Below are 27106 nucleotides of genomic sequence, written 5' to 3' on the forward strand. Positions count from 1 at the left end.
GCGCGATAGAAGATGGAGACATGAACTTGCAGGTGCAGTTCTGCAGAGTGAGGAGACAATCTCAGGCATACAGTGGCAGCGAGCCTCTGAAGAGAGATTAAAAAGAAGAGATCAAGAGTGAGGAGAGAGGTTCAACATTCTCCCTCTGGTGCCCACCTCATCATCTTGCCCCCCCCACCCCACCTACAGCCATTAACACACAACAGCAAGTTAGGACAGCAATGGGGGGTGGGGGGGGGGGGGGAGAAGGAGGTTTACCTGCCCACTCAGTGGTGGATGGCACAGGAAGTCCATAGACCGGGAACAAGGTACCATACTTCTATTTTAAAAAATCCTTGTTATGCAACTCAATTTTTATCTTTAAGAAATGTAATGCAGATATTTTAAAAGAATCAGAACTTCTCGGGTGTGCTTTGAGGCTATGCTACTGCTTATTACAGTGGAACAGACCAGGAAGATCCCAGTTTGTGCTGAGTTAGCTGATTTTAACTAGAAAAGGTAGAAGGGATGATAAAATTAGCTTCACGACTTCAGACTAGTGCAGGGGAAACAGAAAGCCAATGTTCCCATTTCCAGTTGCCAACCAGTGACTCATTCTGGAAAGTGCATGCGTGTAGTCATGGAGTGGGGTGGTGGTGAGCTTGGCTATAATACCCATCGATGAATAGCCTTGTTGACACACACTGTCCAGGCTCATGCACGAGGACTGAAAGGTTGGAATGGGAGAGGAAAGTTTTAATTTCTCAAAATCAGTTAAAAGCAGATACAATTTAGCTAATGCAACATTTTAGGTTGACTAACTGAAGTGTTTTTTTTAATATAGCCAAGCTAATTAATTGATTTCTGCAGAGAAAATTACAATCTGTTATCTTTCATTTTCAACAGTGGATTGGATCTAAACTTGAAAAGGAGAACATTTGCAGGGCTATGAGGAAAGAGTGGGGGAGTGGGACTAATTGAATAGCGCTTTCAAAGAGCCGGCATAAGCATGATGAGCTGAATGGCTTCCTTCTGTGCATTAAGATTCTATGAAGTGTTTCAAAGCAAATAAACAAGTAACCTACCAAAAAGCCAAAGTGCAAACACTCAGGCCTAGCAAAATGCAGTTTCTAGAAATTCTCCCACCTTTGCAGCAGAGTATAATTCTGGGCTGGGACTGTCTCCCGTGTAATGTGCTGCGGCGCCGAGGTCAACTGTTTTGGAAGGGATCCCGGATCGTTTATGCCGGGTGGTGGTGGTCTCTGTTGCCTGGGTGATGTGGATTGATTTTGTCGTCACCGTCTCCTCTTCGTCTTTGTATTCGGACTTTCCAATCTTGCCATTGCTTCTGGACCGTCGCTCCTCCTCGCTATCGCTGAAATTTAAAACAATAATTATTGCAACAACTAAAGCATATTGGAGTGAATAAAAGGCAGGTGGTTTCAATACAAGAGAGAGCTAATCAGGTCAGAAACAAAATCAAGCGGAAGCAACTAAATCCTCAGGACACAAGACATAATGGGCTGGATTTTGCTGTAAAAATGTGACGCTAACAGCGCTCAGGGTTGTTTGTGTGTAAACTGGACAATTTCCAGCGATCACACATGTACAGTTAAATGTGGAAATCCAGAAGTTGCTGCCCGCGATGCCCTGCTCCTCCAAAGGCTGCGCGAACATGAGAAATAGGAGCAGGAGTAGGCCATTTGGCCCCTCGAACCTGTTCCATCATTTAATATCATAACTGATCTGATCTTGGGCTCAGTTCCAGTTCCCTGCCTGCTCCCCATAACCCACTCACTCACTTATCGCTCAAAAATCTGTCCATCTCCACCTTAAATATATTCAATGACCCAGCCTCCACAACTCTGAGGCAGAGAATGCCACAGATTTACGACCCTCACAGAAGAAATTTTTTATCTCAGTTCTAAATGGGCTGTTAATTCCTGGATTCTTTTACCTCAATCTGGTTCAGTAAAATTACTGAGTCGAATACCTCTTGTGCTTTGAACAAAGCAGTCTTTATTACCGGCCAGTAAGACCTATCAGACAGAAGATATTCTCTCTGGATAGAGCGTACACACTCCCTACGGATAGGTGAAGTTACATCGTAAAGCGTTAACAGTTATACAGTTTTGAAATCAGATAACAAAATACAAATGGATTGACAGTCTAACTCAGCCACTCATTAGTCAATCTATATGAGATGTTTTTCTTGAAAGCTCAAGCATTGCCTCTAAATGTTCCAATCTAGTGGTGTGACTATTAGCTGAGACCTTGCAATTCTGCAGATTTATTTCATGTTACAATTAGATGTTATTGGCAGGATTAGTGACTTGAAACCTTGAGAAAGACTGTTAGCTATGCTGATGTTGCACTATTTGCAATCTGACATTCTCCCAGCTATTCTTCCATGGCTTATACATTTTCATATAACCCGTTTACTTTACTGTCCTTAATTCCATATATTCCGTTCAGATATCCACAGGGCGACCCCTTATTCAGAAACCATGCCCCCTAGTTCTAGATTCTCCCACAAAGGGAAACATCTTTCTGTCCCCTCAGTATCTTATGTTTCAATAAGATCTTGTGTGTGATTCAACATTCAAATACATTGGAAATGTATCTGGTTTCTGTAAAAGTGACCACAAAGCTTTCAGATTGCCCTTTAGGGAAAGAAATCTGTCATCCTTACAGCACAGAAACTTACAGCACAGATTAAGGCCTTTCGGTCCATCATGACTGTGCTAGCTCTGTTAAAGAGCAGTCATGCTTAGTCCCACACCCCCACTTTTTGTCCATAACTCTAAGTATCTCATCCTCAAGTATTTTTAAACTCGGTTTTTAAATGATTTATGGAATCAACTTCCACCTCCTGTTCAGGTAGAGCGTTCCAGATCCCAACAACTCAATGAAAGAAATTCTCTTCATCTAGATCTTTTGTCAATGATTATTGATCTACAACATCTGATTATTGACCCACTCGCCAGAGGAGAGAGTTTTTTTTTCTATATGAAAACCTATCATCTATTAGGTCACAGCTTAACCTTCTCTGTTCCAAGGAGAACAGTCCCAACATTTCCAATCTCTTCTCATAACTGAAGTACCTCATCCGTGGTAACATCCTCTAGCCTTTCTAAGGCCTTTACATCTTTCCTGAAATGTGGTGCCCAGAATTGACGACAATGCTCCAGCTGAGGCCCAACTAGTGATTTATAAAATTCGAACATGATCTCTTCTGGCCTATATGTGACTCTAGTCCCACACCAATGTGGTTGACACTTAACTGCCCTCGTTAGTGGCCTAGCAAGCCTCTCCGTTGTATCAAACTACTGCCAGTGGTTCAAGGAATTGGCCCACCACCACCATCTTGAGGCAACTAGCGATGGGCAATAAAGCCTAGCCTTGCCAGCGACACCCACATCCAGTCGTCTGACAATTAAAACAAAATGCTGGCCATGGCAGTGCGCCCTCCCCTTTAAGGGCTGATGCGCTGCCCAGCCCAGCCACAAGGTGGTTCCCGTTGTGAAAAGATGTCAGAAGCACTGACCAGTGGCGGCGCCGCTCCCGCCTGGCAATTCCGCACAAGGCAATTTCCAAAAGGGAGTGGCCGCCGGTCAGTAAGGGGTCGGCAGATGCACGATGAGGCAGTTCCTTACACCAATCCAAAAATAAAGGAGGGGAATTTACAAAATTGCGGCCCCCTCCGTGCCGACTGAGCGGTGATTCCTTACCGACCCATGGCCGTCTCTTTGAGGTGGACTCGGCGCTTAAAGAAAGAGGCAATTTCAGCTCAGAGAAATCAGTGCATGCTAAACCTATTCCTGTGTCAAAAATAATTGGGTCGAAATTGCCTCTTTTTGCAACCCCCCATTAGTGCCTCCAGTGGGCGCAAAACCATTTTTGCCCGTGGGGGAGGAACAGCGATATTGGCTCCCGCAAAATTGCGCACGAGTTAGCTGATGCCCTGCCACGGGCTGCTGCAAGCGGGCGGAAGTTAAAGGTGAAGTCAGGAGCGTCCCGTGTCGCCATCTTGCCTGCTTGGCCGACTCACTGGTAAGCCCCTTCTTTACTTATCTGGCGTGGTCCCGGCAGCAATTGTGCAGCCTGGCACTCCGTTTTGGGTGCCAGGCTGAGGCCTTAGCACCACGTCGCTCAGGTGGCCCAGTGGTGACCATCAGAGGCTAGGCATAGTGCGCAGGGGCCCGCCCCTTTAAGTGAAAGAGAGGGGCGTTGAACCGCGGCAGCGCTGCTAACGGCGCCCCATTATCGCCCTGGAACTCGCCCCATCAGGAAGTGGAAAGTGCGAGATTGCGCTATACTTCCTGTGGAGGCAATAATCGCAATTTCGTTACCAGGGTGGGACTTGCACACCGTGCACAGGAAGTCCTGCCCCTAGCCGGTTGCAGCTCCCAATTGGAGTGCTGGAGAATTTCTCCCCCAATATTTCATGTCTAACTTATTATTACTGCTTTGAATAAAAAATAAAAGTTGTTGTACATGGCCATTAAGATTTCAAACGTTGAGATCAGGCTCACACATTCTAGGTTCACACAGTAGGCAAATGTCACCAGTTCTAAAAATGTATTTGAATATCATTCGGGATATGGGCATCACTGGCAAGGCCAGCATTTATTGCCCATCCTTCGTTTCCCTTGAGAGGGGGGGTCTTCTTCTTGAACTGTTGCAGTTCATGCGCTTAATCTACTCCCACAATGATGTTTTATGGAGTTCCAGCATTTTGACCCAGTGACGATGAAAGACCGGCTATATATGTTGGGATAGTATATGACTTGGAGGGTAACTTGGAGGTGATTGTGATCCCTTGTGCCTGCACCTAGATGCTGCCAAACAAACCATGAAGATATTGCAGCCATCGAACACCGGTGGCGGAGGAAGTGGATGTTGAAGCTTGTGGATGGAGTGCCAATCAAGCGAACTGATTAAAATTGGATGGCGTTGAGCTTCATGAATGCTTTTGCAGCTGCACCCATCCAGGTAACTAGAGTATTCCATCACACTCCTGACTTGTGTCTTGTAGGTAGTGGAGGGGCCCTGGGGAGTTAGGTAAGCCATTTGTCACAGCATACCCAGCTGCTGAGCCATAAGGGCTAACAAGGCAAAGGAATACATAATACATGGTAGGATACTGAGAAGTGTAGAGGAACAGAGGGACCTTGGAGTGCATGTCCAGAGATCCCTGAAAGTAGGACATGTAGACAAGGTGGTTAAGCGGCATATGGGACACTTTCCTTTATTAGCCAAGGCATAGTATACAAGAGCAGGGATGTTATGCTTGAACTGTACAAAGCACTAGTTAGGCAACAGCTAGAGTACTGTGTACAGGAATGATGCGATTGCACTGGGAAGGGTACAGAGGAGATTTACGAAGATGTTGCCAGGATTGGAGAATTTTAGCTATGAGGAAAGATTGGATAGGCTGGAGTTGTTTTCTATGCAACAGAGGAGGCTATGGGAGACTTGATTGAGATGCATAAAATTATGAGGGGCCTAGATAGAATGGATAGGAAGGACCTACTTTCCCTAGCAGAGAGGTCAATAACCAGGGGGCATAGATTGAAAGTAATTAGTGGAAGGATATGAGGGGAGTTGAGGAGAACCTTTTTGACCCAGTGGGTGGTGGGGGTCTGGAACTCTCTATCTGTAAGGGTGGTAGAGGCAGAAATGCTCATCAAATTTTAAAAGTACTTGGTTATGCACTTGAAGTCCATAAACCTATGGGCCAAGTGCTGGAAAGTGGAATTAGGCTAGATAACTCTTTTTCAGCCGGCAGACACGATGGGTCGAATGGCCTCCTTCTGAGGTGTAAATTTCTATGATTCTATGACCTGCTCCAGTAGACACAGCATTTATGTGGCTGATCCAGTTGAATTTCTGATCATTGGTAACCCCCAGGATGCTAATGGTGGGAGATTCGGCGATGGCAATGTCATTTAATGTCAAGTGGAGGTGGCCAGACTCACCCATATTGGAGATGGTCATTTCTTGGCACATGAGACAATGTTACTTGTCACTTATCTGACCAAGCCTGGATGTTGAGCAGGTCTTGTTACAGGTGGGCATGGACTGCTTCATTATCTGAGGGATTGCCAATGGAGCTGAACACTGCAATAATCAGCGAACAGCCCCACTTTTGACCTTATGATGGCAGGAAGGTCACTGATGCAGCAGCTGAAGATAGTTGCCCCTAGGAGACTGCCATAAGGAGTTCCTGCAGTGATGTCCTGGGGTTTACGACATTCCAATAGCTTCAAGGTCACTTTTACTGATAGCAACTTTTTATTCCAGAGTTATTTATTTTTGAACTGAATTCAAATTCTCAAACTGCCATGGGATTTAAACTTACATTCTCTGGATGATTAGACTAGGCCTCTGGATTACTTGCCTATTAACATAACTACTACGCTACTGTACCTTTTGGAATTGGAAAGATGACAAATAATTGTCCACTGTTAATCAACTGTAAAATACAAGCTCAGCCATTGTGAAGTGCTTTGTTATTTATTTTCTTTCAAACAATTGGAATCAACTGGAACTGTTATTTTTAGGATAGTGCAGAAGAATTGCAAGCTGAAGTATACAAATCCTACTCGAGACTTTGCTTACAGTATTTGATTCGACTTTTATTTGACTCAAATCACCCAAGTTAAAGCTAATTATTATTTGAAGAACAGAGAGCAGAAAACGAATATTTCCAGAGCACTCAGTCAATATTTTCCTATAGCATTTAGGTATTTTAAAGTCAAAATATTAATTGCAATTAATAAACACAAGTGTATTACCAAGTGGCAAGTTTCGTAAGTGTGGCTGGTTAGAGGCACAGGCCTTAAAATGAAGCTGTGCAAATTTTAGAATCTGGTGATTGTGAATCAGCAAATTGTAAAAGTAGCAGAGATCTCTCCTCTGGCCCTTGTGAATCTGTAACATTGTAAATGTACCGGGGAGATTTCCTCTGGCCATTGTGAATTAGCAACATTAGAAATGTAGCAGGGAGATTTCATCTATTCTCTATTTCTAATGGAGAGAAAAAAGAAATAGCACTGACATGCACCAACCACAGGAACGTTTCCCACCACATCTCCAATGACACCCACTTACAAGGACCATACAGAAGCATTCCCCCCAGGCGATGAAATAGCATAACAAAATTAAGTTTAATAAAAAGACATTTTCATGTCCAGAGTACCTTTCTGGCGAATCATCTTTATCTTTCTTTCTGAACTTGTTGATTGTGTCATCGATTGTGGTCCCAATCTTATCACTGATCTCCCCTAACTTTTCACTGAACGGGAAAGCACCTTTGTTGCCTTTTTCCCAGTCATCATCCCACTTGGATTTTGGCTCAGGATCATACCTGTCACCTGCATAACACAATAGAATAGAACAGAACAGAACAGCAAAAATTGAGCGAATGCCTTCAGCTTGTCTTGGTGTTCTACAGCAATTGTTAACTTTGATTCGGTGAGCTCTAAACTCAAAGCTATGTTGTAAACTAGACTCGGAGGATCACAGCTATTTTGTATGCCATCAATCTTTAATAAAGCACTGCATTTATTAGCACAGCATTCATAGAAAGTCAAGAAGTTACCAGTGATGACATTAGCAGACGAATACGCAACACGTTCGTTCCTTTGTCTGTTATTTTAACAGAAACATTAGCCTGTTCATTTTAATGGGTTAATGCCAGTGAAACTGCAGACAATGGAGTGATGTGCGCTGTTCTCAACAACTAATTTCTGGCGTATAAAGTACACTAGACTGCAGTTCAGCTGTATGTGAATCAGATGTCATTGAGGCTGCATTTTTTTTTAATCTATAAAGCACAAATTATTAAATGAACTCAGTAAAGAGACTCATTCAGATGCTTTAAGCTGGTTCTGTACTGCTTGACCCTATCATGGTACAATGCTCTCTCATCCTAATTCAATTTTTCTGCCAGCCTGATTATGGAGCCATCTAACAGGGGAAGAAAGTAAGTGAATCTTATGAATATTTAAGTAAGTGACATTGTGGGGAACTCGGAAAGACAGGCTAAATTTGCAGCACAAATCTAATCAATTATCTCTTGTTGCTCAGCGCATGTAATATAGACAAGAGTGAGTGCACTACTGTAAGTCTTGTTAAGATAATACACTACTATCTCGGACAGAATAAATGCTGGTAATTCTATCACTTTCCTGTAAAGTGACAAGAAACGTACCCAAGGCTTTGCATTCCGATGTACCTAACCAATACGTCAGGCCCTATGTCAATGTTAAATTACTACAGTGCTTATCGGTTATCAAAAATAAAAATCTGTAATCTTGGTGAAATATTATGAACCAAAAGCACTGCTCCTACTTTTGTTCCCCTCTTTCCAATTTTCCATCTCCTCTCCTGAAAGTCCCATATCTTGGAGTGTAGTTCCATATGCTCCTGTATTAGTTTGGTACCTCAATCAAGTGGCCATTCTTCATGTGAGAGTGTCTGCTGGCTGTTCTACCATGGAATGAGTGAAAGCCAAGCTTGATTCTGTCCTAACCTGAAATCCACACACATATATTCCAATAGGGTCACCAGATCATCAGCAGCAGGAACTATCTTCTCATTCCTTTGTCTGGTAGTGCTGAGGCCAATTGTGACACATCAACTGCTGCCCCTTCTGAGCAGCCAAATCAACACAGGCCAGAAACAATGTTCCCGCCTAGCCGGTCCGGCGGTCCCATGCAGGCCGCTCACCGAGTTTTTACATAGAAGAAACAGTGCGTTTGAATGGGCCGCGCAGCCAGTTAAAGGGACAGTGCATTTATATAGTATCTTTAACACAGAAAATGTCCCAAGGCGCTTCACAAAAGCATAATCAGATGCTGAGCCAGAGAAGGAGCCGCTCGGAGGGGTGGACTCCCGATACAGATGATAACTTTCTTTAGATATCCTTATTCAACTTCGGCTCACTAACTGATAGTAACCAGTTGTAAAATTTGAACAGTTTCTTACTTTATCAATTTTAGAACAAAAATTCATTTTTCTCCACATATATGACTTTTTGCTGGGCTGCGAGGTTAAGGGGAAGGCTGGCCATCTGCTGCCAGACCATTGCTAATACTGCTCTTTCGTCAGCTGCTACTAGGTACACACCAGCCCAATGAAAAATGTTCTTCCGCCTTTCCCTCCCTGCCCGCTTCCCATCAAACCTCTCAAGGCTGTTGTCAGCAACTCCCCATAGCAATCCAGATACAATTGGGAAACTTGGCAGAAAAGCAGAATTGGGAACATTGAACTCTATCTTTTACTTTTTAAGATATCATGCAATGCTCCAGTGCATTGCATCACCCTTCCACCTCACACATGAAAAGAGACAGTGCTAGCTTCTGGTAATATTATCTGTCCAAAACATGCAACATAACTCAGGAAGTGAAACTGGAATTTGTACATTAAGATTGTATACTTGCACAGTAAATACATGCAAGTGTGAACTGTATTGTACTGTAGTAAAGTGGATACAAGTTACTTGGTCATCGGCGCGATGACAACGATTAAACAAACTGATCTACATTAAAAGTGCAACAAATTGCATTAAACTGCATTCATACAAGCTGCAAACTAAGGCAAGAGATTAGCTGAACTTAAAAACAATGCATTCTGTTAATTCCATGCTTGTCAGAACAGGCTCGAGGGACTGAGCGGCCGGCTCCTATGAACTTGTATCAGAAAATTACAGCTCGGGGCTTAAGGAGTTAATGCTTTCTGTATACTGCATGCCTCTTCTGTACACATCATGTTCTATAGGTAATGTCATCTTTGCTTCTCAGCAAGGATTAGTGTTCTACACAATAGCATCCATGATAAAGGAGCATGTCGATAATAACACAACTAAGCCAACAAGAACTTTTTGCATCATTGTAAAATTACACTACTTAATTGGATTTTGACATTTTAGGGCCTGGGGTTCTCGTTCCCTGTTTTTTTAGAAAAAGAACTTACTATAAAATCTAATTTAACCAAAGCTCGTTAAGCTCCTGATCACTTCACTAACGCTCATAAAAAGTAGGTAATAAACTAAAAAAATCCACTCAAATCAGATTTCTGTGAACAATTGTTGAAAATCAGGACACACTGCATTAAAACGCCCTCCCACTATGTGCTTAATAATAACACATGAATAAATACGTTTATAACAACTTCGTGAGTTTTGGATTCACCGCAGAGATAAACTCCTCATAAGCATATGTGAATCGTCAGTTTTGCAATGTAATATACAACCACTTGACATTTTCTATTATTTGATTAGTTCTGGATTTGAATTTCATTATAATGGAAGCTCCTTGGGCCCCTCAAGCCTCCCCATTCGGTCATTTGAGCTTGTGTCACCTCCCTCTAATAGCGACTGTCAACCATCTTGAATTTCACCTCACGGGGAAGGGAAGTTGGGGGAAGAAAAAGGTGTGTTGTGGTTCAGATGTTCTACTCGTTAACGAGCTAGTCAAAATTTCTGGTGTAATTGGGAGGATGCTAGTGGTATAATTAACCCAATCTCAATCTCTGTCTCCAGCAAATGCTTCTCAATGGATCGGAGCAGATTGCTTTTTGCTAGTAAAATATTTAGCATAGTATCTAACAATGTGAGAACATTTGATGCTATTAGAGGAAGGGAGAAGAGATTTCTCGTCCTGCAAGGCAGAGATTTTAACAAATGAATCCAAATTGGCTGGCTGACTGGAAAATAAATGGCACAGGTAACAAATTGAAGAGCATTTCAGAATTAATGCCATGAGAGTAAAGCAAATAGAAAGATATGCTAAAAGGCTGTGATGAGATAGATGGAATGGGAGGAGGCGCGTACTGAGTATAAACACCAGCACAGACTAGTTGGGCTGAATGGCCTGTTTCTGTGGCCCCAAGTTCCGTCCCGCGGCGAAAACGGCGCACCTCCGAGCTGGGCGCCTGTTTTTCGCGCCAAAAACTGCGCCTAAAAAAAAGTCTGATATTGATGTCTGCTTGGCGCGGCGCGCTCTTCGCAGCAGGGGGCGGAGCCTAACACTCGCGCCGATTTTCTAAATAGCAGGGGGCGGGTACAAGTTAAATTAGCCTCCGTGGTGCCGGCAACCCTGCGTGTGCGTGTTGGAGCGTGCGCGCATGCGCAGTCTCACACAAACATTGGCACTCGGCCATTTTTAAAAGGACTGCAGAAAAAGTGAAGATTTGTTTCTTGGACCCCTGCAAAGGCTTGTAATTTAATTTTTTTTGATATTTCTGTGTGTGAGGGAGTGCTTTTAGCAGCACTGCTGAATAAATCACCTGCTGAAATCAGTGAGTTCAGCTTTTCACTGCTAAACTTGCAGAACCGGTGCTGCATTGGTGCATGCAAATTAAGGACTATGTGTTTGGAGAACTAAGAGTGCCAATATTGTCGACGTGGGTAAGGTCTCCTGCCCATCAACCTACGGGCTACGACGTTCCTGGTGCGGTGAGCTCTAATCAATTCTCTCCTATGCAGTGAACTGATGGCAAACCATTGCATAATACGTGGTGTTGACAATGCAGCACCCATTCTGCAAATTTAAATATAAAACTGTCGATGTGGCTGCCTCTCCCTGTCCAAATGACCTCAGTCCCCCTCACAGCTCGAAGGCTGCTGCTGTATCTTCGGCTGCCGTCGAGCCACTACGCCGCCCCTAAAGCGTGGCCGAATGGCCTCAAGCACCATAAAGAGCTGTGTGTGTCAGGTGTTGATTCTTCGGCTGCCGGCCAGCCACTGTCGCCGCTGATATCTCACGGCCGAATGGCCTCGGGTCCGTCCGGTGTTGCTTCTTCGCGGTCAGCCACGAAGAGAATGAAGGCCTGCCTCAAGCACTGCAGCTCAGCTTGAAGCTTGCTGCCGCTGCCGTCGAGACACTGACGCCACACCCCTGCCTGTCTCCAAAATGAAAGGCCTGCCTGAAGCACAGCAGCTCGAAGGCTGATGCTATTTCACACAGGTAGGAACATGGTTTATTTAATCTTTTCTTTGCTTATAAATTTTTATTCAGGTTGGATTTATTTGTATAATATTTGTATAAGTATAACTAAGGATTGATTGTAGAATTTAATGACTTCCCTTCCCCCCCACCTCGTTCCCTATGCCTAATTTGTAACCTACGCCTGATTTTCTAAAGTGTAGACAAGGTTTTTTCGAGCATACAAAAATCTTCACTTACTCCATTCTAAGTTAGTTTGGAGTAAGTTTTCACTGACGAAACTTTGAAAACAGGCGTAAGTGGCCGGACACGCCCCTTTTGAAAAAAAAATTCTGTTCCAAAGTGAAACTGTTCTAACTGACTAGAACTGGAGCAAACTAAATGTCGAGAATTCCGATTTTTAAGATACTCCGTTCTACACCAGTTGCTCCTAAAAATCAGGAGCAAATCATGTGGAAACTTGGGGCCTGTGTTGTAAAATCTAAGTAATTCTTGGTATCTGAATCCAACAATAAAGCAACCACATGATTTAACATCTTGGTTTCCTACTGTGCCTCATTCCTGATGAACCTTCACAACATAACCATTTGGGGAGAGTGGGGCATGAGCGGTTAGGGACGGGGGGGGGGGGACGGGGGCGAGGGAAAAAAAAGAGAATTTTTTAATAAAGCGCGTGCGCGGAGGGGTGTCCTATCCTGTGCAAAAGGCTTCGGACATCAGAACTCGAACTAAAACCACCTGCCCACAGAAGACATGCATTAGATCAGAAGGGAACTATCACAAAGCAGCCTGATGAATTTTAATGAGACAGTGGATGCATAGAAACATAGAAAATAGGTGCAGGAGTAGGCCATTCGGCCCTTCGCGCCTGCATCACCATTCAATATGATCATGGCTGATCATTCATCTCAGTACCTCTTTCCTGCTTTCGCTCCATACCCCCGATCCCTTTAGCCACAAGGACCATATCTAACTCCCACTTGAATATATCTAACGAACTGGCCTCAACAACTTTCTGCGGTAGAGAATTCCACAGGTTAACACTCTGAGTGAAGAAGTTTCTCCTCATCTCGGTCCTAAATAGCTTACCCTTTATCCTTAGACTGTGACCCCTGATTCTGGACTTCCCCAATATCGGGATCATTCTTCCTGCCTCTAACCTGTCCAATCCCGTCAGAATTTTATATATTTCTATGAGATCTTCTCTCATTCTTCTAAATTCCAGTGAATACAGGCCCAGTCGATCCAGTCTCTCCTCATATGTCAATCCTGCCAGTCTGGGAATAAGTCTGGTGAACCTTCGCTGCACTCCCTCAATAGCAAGAATGTCCTTCCTCAGATTAGGAGACCAAAGCTGAACACACATTCCGTGTGAGGCCTCACCAAGGCGCTGTACAGCTGCAACAAGACCTCCCTGCTCCTATACTCAAATCCCCTAGCTATGAAGGCCAACATGCCATTTTCCTTCTTCACTGCCTGCTGTACCTACATGCCAACTTTCAATGACTGATGTACCATGACACCCAGGTCTCATTGTACCTCCCCTTTTCCTAATCTGTCACCATTCAGATAATATTCTGCCTTCCTGTTTTTGCCACCAAAGTGGATAACCTCACATTTATCCACATTATACTGCATCTGCTTTGCATTTGCCCACTCACCTAACCTGTTCAAGTCACCCTGCAGCCTCTTGGCATCCTCCTCACAGCTCACACCGCCACCCAGCTTAGTGTCATCTGCAAACTTGGATATTACACTCAATTCCTTCATCTAAATCATTGATGTATATTGCAAATAGCTGGGGTCCCAGCACTGAACCCTGCGGCACCCCACTAATCACTGCCTGCCTTTCCGAGAAGGACCAGTTTATCCCGACTCACTGCTTCCTGTCTGCCAACCAGTTCTCTATCCACGTCAATACATTACCCCCAATACCATGTGGTTTGATTTTGCACACCAATCTCTTTGTGTGGGACCTTGTCAAAAGCCTTTTGAAAGTCCAAATACACCACAGCCACTGGCTCTCCCTTGTCCACTCTACTAGCTACATCCTCAAAAAATTCGAGAAGATTTGTCAAGCATGATTTCCCTTTCATAAATCCATGCTGACTTGGACCGATCCTGTCACTGCTTTCCAAATTCACTGCTATTTCATCTTTAATAATTGATTCCAATATTTTCCCCACTACCGACGTCAGGCTAACTGGTCTATAATTACCCGTTTTCTCTCTCCCTCCTTTTTTAAAAAGTGGTGACCTGTCCTTTCCATATAGATACTGCCGACCATGTAAATCAGTAGTAGGTACAACATTCTGCTGAAAGGTGGTTTGTCTGTATCACTGATCTCGTTACATAGGAGTTACCATGCTGACTCACCAAATACTGTACCTCACTATCACTAAATGCAAACAACCTTTTCATTCATAACCAAGCATTTCCTTGCAATATTTCACAACCAAGCATAATATGTACAGAAATTTTAAAAAGTTAATCTTAGAAATACGCAAAATCTCAACAACTGGAGAGAAAAGACAGATTAACTTTCCTGGTGGGAAATCCTGCTTGGACCTGTAGATCAGTAGGGTTGCCACTCCAAACATTCCAGTGTCTTTTTAGATGCCGATGGACCTGCTGTGTATTTCTATAAATTTATTATTTTATTCCCACTTTTCCTTTTGAATCTCTGCCACGTTACACAGAAACTCACTGCTGTTCAGAATCTCAAATATAGGAAAGTTCCCTGTGCTACATTCCCTTTCCACTACTGGACTTACTGTCCACATTCCATGGTTAGGACCAGATTTATCCTCCACAGTCCGGCCAGTAACAGGTAACAGATTTATCCTTTCCTTGTAAGATCAAAAGCAATGACCTCCAGTATAAGCAGTTATACAACTTAGGAGGTCAATAATATGATTGTGCTTTTTAAGTTCAGCATGAAGCATAGTGCTGTTTTTGCCTTTCCATTCCTCCCCTCCTTTCCAACAAACCTCCAGTACCTTATCCCTATCATACAGGTGTGAGCCTGGACTATGGGTATAAAGGAGAGTATCAAATTAAAAACCAATGCGTATAAGGTGGCCAAGGTTAGTGGGAAACTAGAAGATTGGAAAAATTTTAAACGACAGCAAAGAATGACTAAGAAAGCAATAAAGAAAGAAAAGATAGATTACGAAAGTAAATTTGCGCAAAACATAAAAACAGATAGTAAAAGCTTTTACCAATATATAAAACGGAAAAGAGTGACTAAAGTAAATGTTGGTCCCTTAGAAGATGAGAAGGGGGATTTAATAATAGGAAATGTGGAAATGGCTGAGATCTTAAACAATTATTTTGCTTCGGTCTTCACAGTGGAAGACAAAAAAACCATGCCAAAAATTGCTGGTCACGAGAATGTGGGAAGGCAGGACCTTGAGACAATCACCATCATTAGGGGGGTAGTGCTGGACAGGCTAATGGATCTCAAGGTAGACAAGTCCCTTGGTCCTGATGAAATGCATCCCAGGGTATTAAAAGGGATGGCGGAAGTTATAGCAGATGCATTCGTTATAATCTACCAAAATTCTCTGGACTCTGGGGAGGTACCAGCGGATTGGAAAGCAGCTAATGTAATGCCTCTGTTTAAAAAAGGGGGCAGACAAAAGGCAGGTAACTATAGGCCGGTTAGTTTAACATCTGTAGTGGGGAAAATGCTTGAAGCCATCATTAAGGAAGAAATAGCGGGACATCTAGATAGGAATAGTGCAATCAAGCAGACGCAACATGGATTCATGAAGGGGAAATCATGTTTAACTAATTTACTGGAATTCTTTGAGGATATAACGAGCATGGTGGATAGAGGTGTACCGATGGATGTGGTGTATTTAGATTTCCAAAAGGCATTCGATAAGGTGCCACACAAAAGGTTACTGCAGAAGATAAAGGTACGCGGAGTCAGAGGAAATGTATTAGCATGGATCGAGAATTGGCTGGCGAACAGAAAGCAGAGAGTCGGGATAAATGGGTCCTTTTTGGGTTGGAAATCGGTGATTAGTGGTGTGCCACAGGGATCGGTGCTGGGACCACAACTGTTTACAATATACATAGATGACCTGGAAGAGGGGACAGAGTGTAGTGTAACAAAATTTGCAGATGACACAAAGATTAGTGGGAAAACGGGTTGTGTAGAGGACACAGAGAGGCTGCAAAGAGATTTAGATAGGTTAAGCGAATGGGCTAAGGTTTGGCAGATGGAATACAATGTCGGAAAATGTGAGGTCATCCACTTTGGAGAAAAAAAAACAGTAAAAGGGAATATTATTTGAATGGGGCGAAATTACAACATGCTGCGGTGCAGAGGGACCTGGGGGTCCTTGTGTATGAATCCCAAAAAGTTAGTTTGCAGGTAATCAGGAAGGCGAATGGAATATTGGCCTTCATTGCGAGAGGGATGGAGTACAAAAGCAGGGAGGTCCTGCTGCAACTGTACAGGGTATTGGTGAGGCCGCACCTGGAGTACTGCGTGCAGTTTTGGTCACCTTACTTAAGGAAGGATATACTAGCTTTGGAGGGGGTACAGAGACGATTCACTAGGCTGATTCCGGAGATGAGGGGGTTACCTTATGATGACAGGTTGAGTAGACTGGGTCTTTACTCGTTGGGAGTTCAGAAGGATGAGGGGTGATCTTATAGAAACATTTAAAATAATGAAAGGGATAGACAAGATAGAGGCAGAGAGGTTGTTTCCACTGGTCGGGGAGACTAGAACGAGGGGGCACAGCCTCAAAATACGGGGGAGCCAATTTAAAACAGAGTTGAGAAGGAATTTCTTCTCCCAGAGGGTTGTGAATCTGTGGAATTCTCTGCCCAGGGAAGCAGTTGAGACTAGCTCATTGAATGTATTCAAATCACAGATAGATAGATTTTTAACCAATAAGGGAATTAAGGGTTATGGGGAGCAGGCAGGTAAGTGGAGCTGAGTCCACGGCCAGATCAGCCATGATCTTGTTGAGTGGCGGAGCAGGCTCGAGGGGCTAGATGGCCTACTCCTGTTCCTAATTCTTATGTTCCTGTGTATCGACAGGCTACACAGCCTTGGCGATCCAGCTCAGCCAAGTGCAATCCTGTCCTCACACAATGTCCAGAGATGTACACTTCCAGCAAGTACCACTGCATAGTACTTAGGAGCGCCAATTGTCCAGAATGTGCAGTGACCCATGTACAAGTGCATGTTAGGTGAGGACTGCATTAAAGATGGCTGTTATGCCCTTTCATCACCAACACTTCCATTTGAAGAATGGCCACTTGGAGTATCAAAGGGCTAGGAAAATGCATGGAATTTTATGCCTGGAACTCAAGCTTTGCCTGAATGAAAGAAGGGGGAATGCAAAACGAGATTACAGAAAATTTGAGGTGGGATAGGAAATTTTTATTGCAGAGATTGTACAACAAAGCTATCGGCATAATTAAATGGAGTAGGTAGTAAAGAATTGTCAGCAGTTTAAGTTGTAATTTATGCAAAGTACTGATCTAGGGTTACTATTGTTTCATTTAACTCAGAAAAGGTATGGGATGTTACTGATGACACAGAACTAATTTCAGAAACCCAGTGACAGCATCAGGCACTCCCAGGTCAGTTATAGCATAGCCAGATGCAAAGTAAAACTCCCTCTACACTGCCCAGCCTTGATCTCAGAAGATCACCCTCTTTTGCATGTGTGTGACATTTGTTCCATTTCTCACACCAGACATTATATGACATCTAAGTGACATTGGCAATTAAGTGTCGAATTAAGAGGCAGTTTTATGCTGTAGGTCCATGGCCAGTAAGATCCAGATTGAGACTGCCCACACATTTCACAAACCCTTACAGGCAGCCAACAAAGGAGATCTCATCAGTCTGGGCTGGATTTGTAACAGCAAAAATGGCTTTCCTACTATTTCCAGATGTGTATTTGAAAGTCGAATTAGACAAACTGACTAAACCAGCAAACATTATTTCCAGCATTCCCTGAACAGACCAAAACATTTGGATGGTTAGATTTTAACAGTGAAGAGTTGTCATCATTCTATAGTTAGGAGCATTCCATGCTGTTTTCCATTTAATTGTGCAAGTTAAAATACGTGTGGAAGATTGTTTGGAATGTAGGTCATAGAACTGTTCAAAGTTAGGTTTGAAATCTTTGCTTCCAAATGCAAATAGCTCAGCTACATTTTTGTCCCTCTTCTGAATCCTTGCAGAGCACCCAAAAGAAAAACTTCAAAGTCAGATGCTTAACATGTTCATCCTTTGCTATTTGCACTAAGCATCTCAGTACTCACTGTATCTAAAGCCTCCCATGCTGTCTGAAGAAACCCCAATGTATTTGTCTTTGTTTTTCTTAGCTTTTTTCCGCTCTTCCCGTAGGCGATCATCGTCCTGTACAAACTCCACCATTTCTTTCACCTTCTGTCTGACATTTATTCCTTGGTCTTTGCCATTTTCATCTGAGGATAGCAGTGAAAAATCAGGTAAACAAACAAAGACATTCAGAGAACAATAAATGAGATCTCCAAATCAACAATCGGACAATTTGAAATGCACTCGGCAGGTACTAAATGGATTAGATCAAAGCTTCCCAGTGAAAAAACTCTAATGAATATAAAGAACTTGATGTGTGAACGAAACAGGAAACTTGGATTATCATGTGCTTATGGCAAATATATAAATCACCTTTTATCCAAAATGATGTTCTGAGGATAATAGCATGATGTTAAGCACAGTTTAAAAATCAATACTGGAAAATAGCAGTGTGAAGGCAGCATGAGGCTGGCTGAGCAGGTAAGTTTCATGCTGTTAATACTGTAAACTATCAAGTCAATTTTCTTCATTCTCTTTTGATAGTTACGACTGGGGTATAGGGCGATGTGTGCCACCAGCTCTCCTGCACCTCATCTGTTCTTTTGTGAGTCTATACATTTTAATGCCCACAGGCTATTCTAGCAGAGCAACACCTAATCCCATTTTTTGGAAATGATTAGGAACATTGAACTCTGGCTAAGGTTTCACTCCCTTAGTCCAGCATAGTCGAGGCCGCTTGCAATATGCTTACTCCCAGTCTCAAAATACCAATTTTATACCTGTATGGTCTTAAAGCAACTTTCATACAAGTAAAAAAAATCAGAACACAAATTGAATTGAAAATGGTACGATTTTAATTTCCAGATATGAAAAAAAATTTGCATCACGGCGAATACACCAATTAAATTTTTGCAGCATCTGTCTGTAGAATATTGGCTATATGCACAAAGCTGCATTGCTAATTACAGAAAGCAATAAATGACAATTTTTGAAAAGCGATTCTTCCCAAATTGAGCTATTGGACTTGAAACTGAACAGCTTTGTCGATCCAGCAGAATTTGTCCATATAAAAAAGGCACCTGGGTTATTTTTAGGTTGTACATCCACATATGACAAAGTCTAATATCAGTTTTATTTCAATCCTCAAGTTTTGACTTTAATGTCAAAACAATAAAAACATGGCCTTATTGCCATTGCACTGTAAATATTATTTGCAGATATTCTTGCTTCTTCAAACAGATTAGTCTGTGTTGGTGTCTAACCTTTCCTTCCTGTGTAATTAAGGCAATTTCTTTATGAGCATCACAGGGGAGTCATAGCTGTTGTGTTTTTTTTTTAAAAAGAAAAACCTGAGCACTCATGTTGTGCTAGTTGTGTTGTTATTACCATGTCCTTTCTGCGAGTTCTTGTCTTCGCTAATTAATACTCTAGGGCCCCCAAATCTCAGACTCTGTACACTTCAGATAGTGCCACCAGTCACATTCTAATTAATGAAGGAAGCTGATCTACTGGCTCAGGTGACTGACAACTCCACTTGCTGTTATAATTTGCTCAAAGCTTTTTTTTTGCTCCCTAGCGTTGGAGGTTTGCTTACCTACGAAATGGTAGTTCTCCATTGACCGCAAATCGTAAATGTGTTCTCTGGCGCTGGTAACTACTCGTTCTGACCCATTCTTTATGAGGTAAGCCAAAAGAAGCAAGGACTGTAAAGGGAAGAGGAGGGGAAAAAAAAACACGATGAGAGAAATGTTTTATGTTTGCGAGAACAAAGTCGCACCCTGCCACATTGCAATGATTGCTTTCTGCTTTAATAAAGTACCGTGAATGTCAGCAGTCAGTGGGAGGAATTCCCAGCACAAATCAAAATTGACAGCTGCATGATTAGTTTACCAACTGAACAGAACATAAATAAATTTGCCTTTCACACAAGTAAAAATTAAAGCGATATTGATGCGTTCACAACATACTAATTAGTAGCATTCTTCCGAGCTAGGTGGTGAAAGTGTGACCCGGTCTGCCAATTAGTCGATGCACATAGAAAATATTTATTAGCTATTATTTATAATAACTACAAAACATACTCTTCCACTTGACACTGTGCCCTTGCACAATTACAAGGGCACTATTTCCAAGGCCCTTTCACTACACAGAGTAAACTAAAACTGTAATATGTAAGGATTAAATTCAGAAAATTACATCGTAAAGGGTAATGCACGTGACAGATTATATTATAAAATTTAATACCCGTAAGCTGATTTTAAGTCAGCACAATTTTGAGAAACAAAATTCTTTGTGCTTTCCTCTTTAATAAATGCTTTTGACCCCCTCTATACAAAAGAAAGCAAAATTCGCCATCAAACAATGTGTCAAATCTGCCACATAATGTAAACCAACAAATTATTTTTTGAATTATGAAGCACAAGATCAGCAGTCAACTAGTCATTAGGGAGTTTCTCTTCAGGTACAGAACTTCCTCCCAATCTAAAATTTCATTACAGCTGACACCAAAAAGGAAAGACAAGCGGGTATTAGAAAAAAAATAAAATCTACACAATGACATGATAATACACTATAATATTCTGCACTTCTGCTACAACCTGTAACCAATACAGCTTGTCAAAGCTTGCACAATAACAAACACAGTAGGAGGTGGAGGAAATACACACACAACTCTCTCAGATCCCAGCCTGCTATAATGGTCACTACATGCCTGCTCATAATCAAGTATGCACAACGAATGACACACTTTCGAAACGTTAGCTTTGAAAGTTGCTCTTTTGTCAGAGACTGCAGCTTTAGCTGGAAAATAGACAAAATGTACTGTAAACTGAAAGGGTACAAACTGGAAACTTAAAAAAAATACATGTCTCAAATTTCCATCTAAAATTTGCATTTGAAAACGATCATCCTGTCGGGATATTGCAAATATGGTAGCCTATAATTTCGTTACCAATCCTCCTCCCCACCCGCCCATTCAAATAGTACTGTAAATCAATTTAAAAATCCAAATAGTTGAACATATTTTCACAGTACACTGCATGTTGACTGACATGTTTGAAAGTTTTTTAAAAATTCAGTAAAGATTTCACACATTAGGAGATAAATACTGTAAGCTCTGCATTCTCTTCAACAGACCAAATAATAGTCTGCAGCATTTGAACCTCGTTAATTACCATCTGCGGCTGTTTATCATTGAGTCTCAGCAGTGAAACACATTGGGGATTACTGCAGTTGTCTGTTACACTTACAAGAATATTAATTCCACGTTTTTATATGTTATTAAACAAAGGGCACATGGAGTCATTGTTTCATGAACAGATTTAAAGAATTTGTCCAAAAACATTGTAAAATATATCTATTACTAGATAATCAGAAGACGAAAAGCTCTTGGATGTAATGATTTACTTCTTGCATCTTGAACATACATTAAATAAGCAAATTTCAAACATGCCCTTTGCCTTGTTTGTTCAAAGCCATCAGCTAACCAAGTTTTTAAATATTGCTAAGATGCATTTAAATATGTTGAAAAAAAAAATTGCACATCTCAAGTCATAAACAAAACACAGCTTTTATTTTTTATGTTTTGGGGAGAGGGGGGGAAGCAAAAAATAAACTATCTTGTTAAAGGTTTCAAAGTTTATACAATCGTTTTAGCAATTTAGAAATAAACGGCAAGGAAATAACTTGCATTTATACAGAGCCTTTCACAAACTCAGGAAGTCTCAAAAAATGCTTTACAACCAATGAAGCACTTTTTGAAATGAGTGTCACCGCTGTAATGTAGAGAAATGTGTGAAACAATTTGCGCATAGCGAGGACCTACAGACAGCAATGAGATGCATAACCAGCTGAAGTTGGTTGAGGGATAAATATTGGCCAAAATTTCTGGACTCTATAGTGCGTGCTAAAAGTGCCTTGAATGGCAGATTAAAGCCTTAAGAATCGTGGTCTGAGCCTTTACATCCTATACAAATTCTAAAAAGATAGGGAATTTCAGAAATAAACTTGACAACCTTTGCTTTTAGTTCAGATAGTTCTAAGTTGATTCTCACTCCAATGAGAGAAAAATAAAACGCAAGCTTCAGCATCACATGCCTCTCATCTGCCTCAAGATCCTGTGGGATTAGTTCAAATAAAAAAGATCCAAGGTGTAGTTTTTTTTAATTAAATTGATGTAATAGTGCTTGGATATTTTCTATAGTCTTAGTTTTAGCTCATACATTTTACAATGGTTTGGACCCAACTTGAAGGCCATTAGAAAACACAAAGATGGATAAATGCACTAGCATGCAAAAATCTCATTGCAAAATAATGTTCATTATACACAAAATAGAAGTTACATAAAATTCAGGTCAGATCCATGGACAAGTTCAAACAACAAATAAAATTGATAAGACGCAATTCCTGAAAATATGAATTCTTTCTACAAGAATAGCTGCACCATTAACATAGTGTGAAAATTTCCACAAGTTTATAAGAAATGTTAATATGTGGCCCTATTTTTTAAAAAAATGGGAGATGGCTCCTTCAAATATGGATGTTGAAACAAAAAAAGGGAATGTTCAAATACAGAGACACAGTCATTCTACTGAATTTCAGAGAGTGACTTTACAACTGAGATTTTCCCTGCCCCATTTTGAGGTGCTTCAACCGCCACTTTTTGACTGAGAATGATCTCTGATGTTCAATGGAACACCACCTCTAATGGCAACAAAATACTATCAATTGCTTCTATCCCATTTGGAGACTGAAGCTTTACGATGTAATGAAATTCAATGCTGTTTTTAAATTGATGCAATTTTCCTCAATGTAGTTGAAACGGAGTTCAAATGTTTTAATAGTAAAGACCACTGTGCTGTGCAGCAATATAAAAAAGAGAACTATTGGAAAATTTAAAACTGAAGAAAAAAATGATGGTACAGAGTATATTTAATGTGATGCAAACCACTCGAGATTTTAGCATTTAAACCATTTTATGTGATCATGAATTTGAGACAGATTGTGCTACTATTTGGCAGATGGTTGACAGCACAAATATTAAATTTCTTTAGTCAATTTTTCAATGTCAAAATAAAACAATAAAATCTGCTTTGTTTTTTTTACAATATATTAACCTCCTCCATGAGTTTTTTAAAAAAAAAAGAAAAAGTTGCATTTAGAAATTTGGGAAGTCTGAATAGGAAGTGCCATGAAATGAGAAAGGAATGCTTGGTTACCCCACCTTATAGACCCGCCGCCAGTTCTTTTTATTGTCTTTCAGCATACGACTCCAAAGCATGTTCATAACTTCAGGAAACTGCTCATACATAAACGTAGACCTACAATAAAAAAAGCAGCTTTAGCAGATCCAATATATGTAAAGAAAGAAAACAAAGCAAAAGAACTGAACAGTGTGTGAGTGGGACCTTAGGCGTTTACTCTGTGCTATTTTTACTCGTAAAAAGGAAATTGCTGTGGGTGTGTGCTCCCACAGCAGAAGCAATAAATAAGGGCTGGCTGTAGGTGGCAGAATAGGTTTGGCATACACACATAACATTTCCTTTTACAAATAGGCATTATGAATCAAGCAGTACCACAAATTATTGTCAGTACATTAATATGAAAGAAAAATGCCCCAGCAGACCCCAGCTGGCTACTAAGAGTTTTCTGTGTTGATCTGATGTACAGCATATCAAATATTTAGTGTTATTACATATGTAACAGATGGTCTGGGACAAGTTGCAGATACAAACTGGGTCCTTCATTGATTTTGGATCAGTTTGCACACTTACTAGCTCTAAATCAAGGAGGATGCAAATAAACAGCCAATTCATCCTGTGATCATTCATTATATTGTACAGTTTACAAAAGCATTCACTGCCCTGGAAGGACGAGCTGGCAATGCAGGTAAAACCATAGTTGTTGATAATACATACAGGATACTGGGCAACAAATGACAGGAAAATACTCTGCACATTCTGACTCTAAAATGCAGAGATATGACTTAAAATTGTACCACACTTTTACCACTAATTAGTTATGATCACATACACTTCATGAATTGGAATTTCCTCCCAAACATATCTGAACTCAATACTTCTGTGATGGAGAGAAAAGTTTTTGACATATTTAAGATAATTATTTTCCTGAACACTACTACAGGCCCCAATATTTCTAATGGCCAGTGGAGTTTAACTGACTTGCATTGGAGGAGAGGTTAGAGGTGGGGGAAAATTAAGAAGGAGCTTACTAAACAGAGATTTCCAACACACGGAACCACTTTCTGCTCATGGCCAGTTCCAATGCAGAATTCCTAAAGCAGTAAGTGTGCATGGGCCTGATCCAAACAAATATTCACGCCACTGATGTTTTGATTGCTTAGCACAATGAGTGTCATCAGTTATCTTTCACACTTCTACAGTCTTCTCATCATCTTCTACAATCTGCAGGCTTTCAAAACCCAAGCTTGCATCACCTAAGCACTTAAGCTCTCACTTTATCCAGTTTTCTATCCTGCTCACACCTATCTGTCTAACTAACTATATAATTACAAATATTGCAACTGAATGTAATGTTGCAGAGATTTTTCACCCACCAATCAGAACCAGAATGTGTCCCTTCAACCAATTATATCCCGGAACGTCAAGTAGACGCCACAGACCCATGAAGCTGGATCTCAGTGCAGGGGCAGGGTAATGTGTGAAACATATCACAAAAGATCATCTAGTTGTAGTCTACATGACTAGGTAGATTGAGGAACAAAATTTAAAACTTGGTGAAATTTTTTTTTAAATGTATAAAGCAATGTTGAGAAATCCTGGTCTGAGCAGCTAGCCACATAAATATGGTGGGCTCTTTTAAAAATTAATTAGAGTCACTAAGCTAAATTCTTGACTACAGCTTTCTAGCCTTTGCCCTGTGAAGGTTTATGTGAAGTTCTATCTTTGCACTTGCAATGCACTGCAATCTAGCAAAATCTGTACAGTTATTTATTATAAGGACCAGCATTGTCACCGAGATTTGAGTATGTGAATTTTTCCTGCAAAGTCCCCTTCAACAGTGAAAAACACTGCAGTAAAATTTTTTTTTTTTTCCATCTAAACTTGGGTTGCGTCCAGAGAGAGTACTTTCAGGTGCATAACACTGGGCTGAAGTACTGTCGGTTACAGGTTCATCACTGATAGTGGTAGGGGTGGGACCAATTGGAGGCGATGAGTACTTCACAATTGTATTGACGTACTGGCTTAAGTACAGCAAGTTAAATAAAACTTGTACAATACAATTTGCTAGGTTAAAGTGCTGATCCCCAAGCATTTTTTACATTGCTTTACTCATTAGCAATGCAACCAGTATAAAGTTATTTCATATAAAGCTCCTGAAACCCAGTAACAAATTGTGCACTGTGATTTGCAGGGAAGAATGGAATTTTATGGGATATCCTTTAGCATGCACTGAAATAATTTGTAAAATGTTAGTTCTTTTAAAAGTAAATGTTACTTGCACTGTAACAACTAGGAATGATGCAAGAGGTTGGTGGGGTTAAAGTGATAACATCCTTTTCACTCGTCCTGCGCAGCTCAAGACCATTAGAAACAAAATGTAACAAGCGTAACAAACTGCATAATCTTCATGAAGAGTGGGGTCAGGGCTGCTCCTGGAGCAACATCATTAGGCGTTCCAGTTCCCATATGCTTTCCCCAGCCCATTCCCATTCCACTGCGTTTTGCTCTTGAAGTAAAATGAACATGGTGTAAATTCAATTTCTTATTTTGAAATGCAACCTCCGGACCAAAACAGCAATATCACAGCTTTTACTCAAACAATAAATAAATCAATGGTTTGAACAGATAATTTAGCAGCATGCTCAATCCATGCATATCTGGAGATACCCCCAGAGCTCAGTAAGATTAGTACTTACTTGGCGATATCTGCCATTAGCTGCCCCGAAGGTCCCCACGGATCATCATTGGTTGCTTCTCGAACCTTAGACTCGATCTCTGAATAATTCATAACCACATTTGTGCTGAAATGAAACAAGTCATACACATTACATTAGCATCAAAACACACAACCACATGAAAACTTAATAATGACTCACTGACAGCTTTAATGAGATACCTCCATAGGGCGGGGAAAACATTTTTGTGTCAGGCTGCCCTTAGGACACATCAGCATGCATTTAACTTGTCTTAAATCAAGTGTTACTGTTCCATTAGCTTTGCTGAATAATCGAACAGGATACAGTAGGTTTCATCAGGCCTGGACCAAGTTCACAAAGAAAATCCTACTCAGATAAAATGGATATCAAAAATGTGGCCAGATAGTAATTATAGGTCGCCACTTTCATGGTCACGTTGGTACATGGGTTTGAAACTTTTCAGCATGAGGAAATCCAATTTCAAATATTAAATCAATCCTGGGTCCTTCCTGTCCTAGTTTTCAACAGTGTCAGCTACCCAAAAGGAAAACAGTACCATTGTCACAGAAAACATTTCCGTTAACATTTGCTCTAGGTTAACGAAATGTTCTGACGAAAGGTGACAGATCTGAAACATTAACTCTGTTTCTCCCTCCACAGATGCTGCCTGACCAGAATGTGGAACTCGCTACCACAGGGAATGGATGAAGCGAAAAGTATAGATACATTTAAGAGGAGGCTGGACAAGCATGAGGGAGCCGCGAATAGAGGATTATGCTGAGAGATTTAGATGAAGACAAGACAGGAGGAGGCTCAAGTGGAGTATAAATGCCAGCATGGACTGGTTGGGCCGAATGGCTAGTTTTGGTGCAGTATATCCCCTATGTAATTGCCAGCACTTTATTTTTATACAAGAAATAGCACGTTAAGTCAACAAATGCAGAAAAATATAGCAAT

General features: G+C 41.2%; 1 protein-coding gene across 5 annotated transcripts in view; it reads right to left on the reverse strand.

Annotated features, from left to right (window-relative positions):
- Positions 1-27106, reverse strand: part of clint1a (clathrin interactor 1a) — a 215066-nt gene that overhangs the window by 59811 nt on the left and 128149 nt on the right. For all 5 annotated transcript variants that reach the window (XM_070878585.1, XM_070878586.1, XM_070878582.1 and 2 more), the window contains 6 exons: positions 26150-26254; positions 23474-23570; positions 19847-19955; positions 18234-18398; positions 7184-7358; positions 1126-1354 (listed from right to left, as the gene is read on the reverse strand). In XM_070878585.1, the coding sequence (XP_070734686.1) occupies positions 1126-1354; positions 7184-7358; positions 18234-18398; positions 19847-19955; positions 23474-23570; positions 26150-26254 (880 nt within the window). The remainder of the gene's footprint in view (positions 1-1125; positions 1355-7183; positions 7359-18233; positions 18399-19846; positions 19956-23473; positions 23571-26149; positions 26255-27106) is intronic.

The sequence above is a fragment of the Pristiophorus japonicus genome, chromosome 4, assembly GCF_044704955.1.
Source record: "Pristiophorus japonicus isolate sPriJap1 chromosome 4, sPriJap1.hap1, whole genome shotgun sequence".
Taxonomy (NCBI): Eukaryota; Metazoa; Chordata; class Chondrichthyes; family Pristiophoridae; genus Pristiophorus; species Pristiophorus japonicus.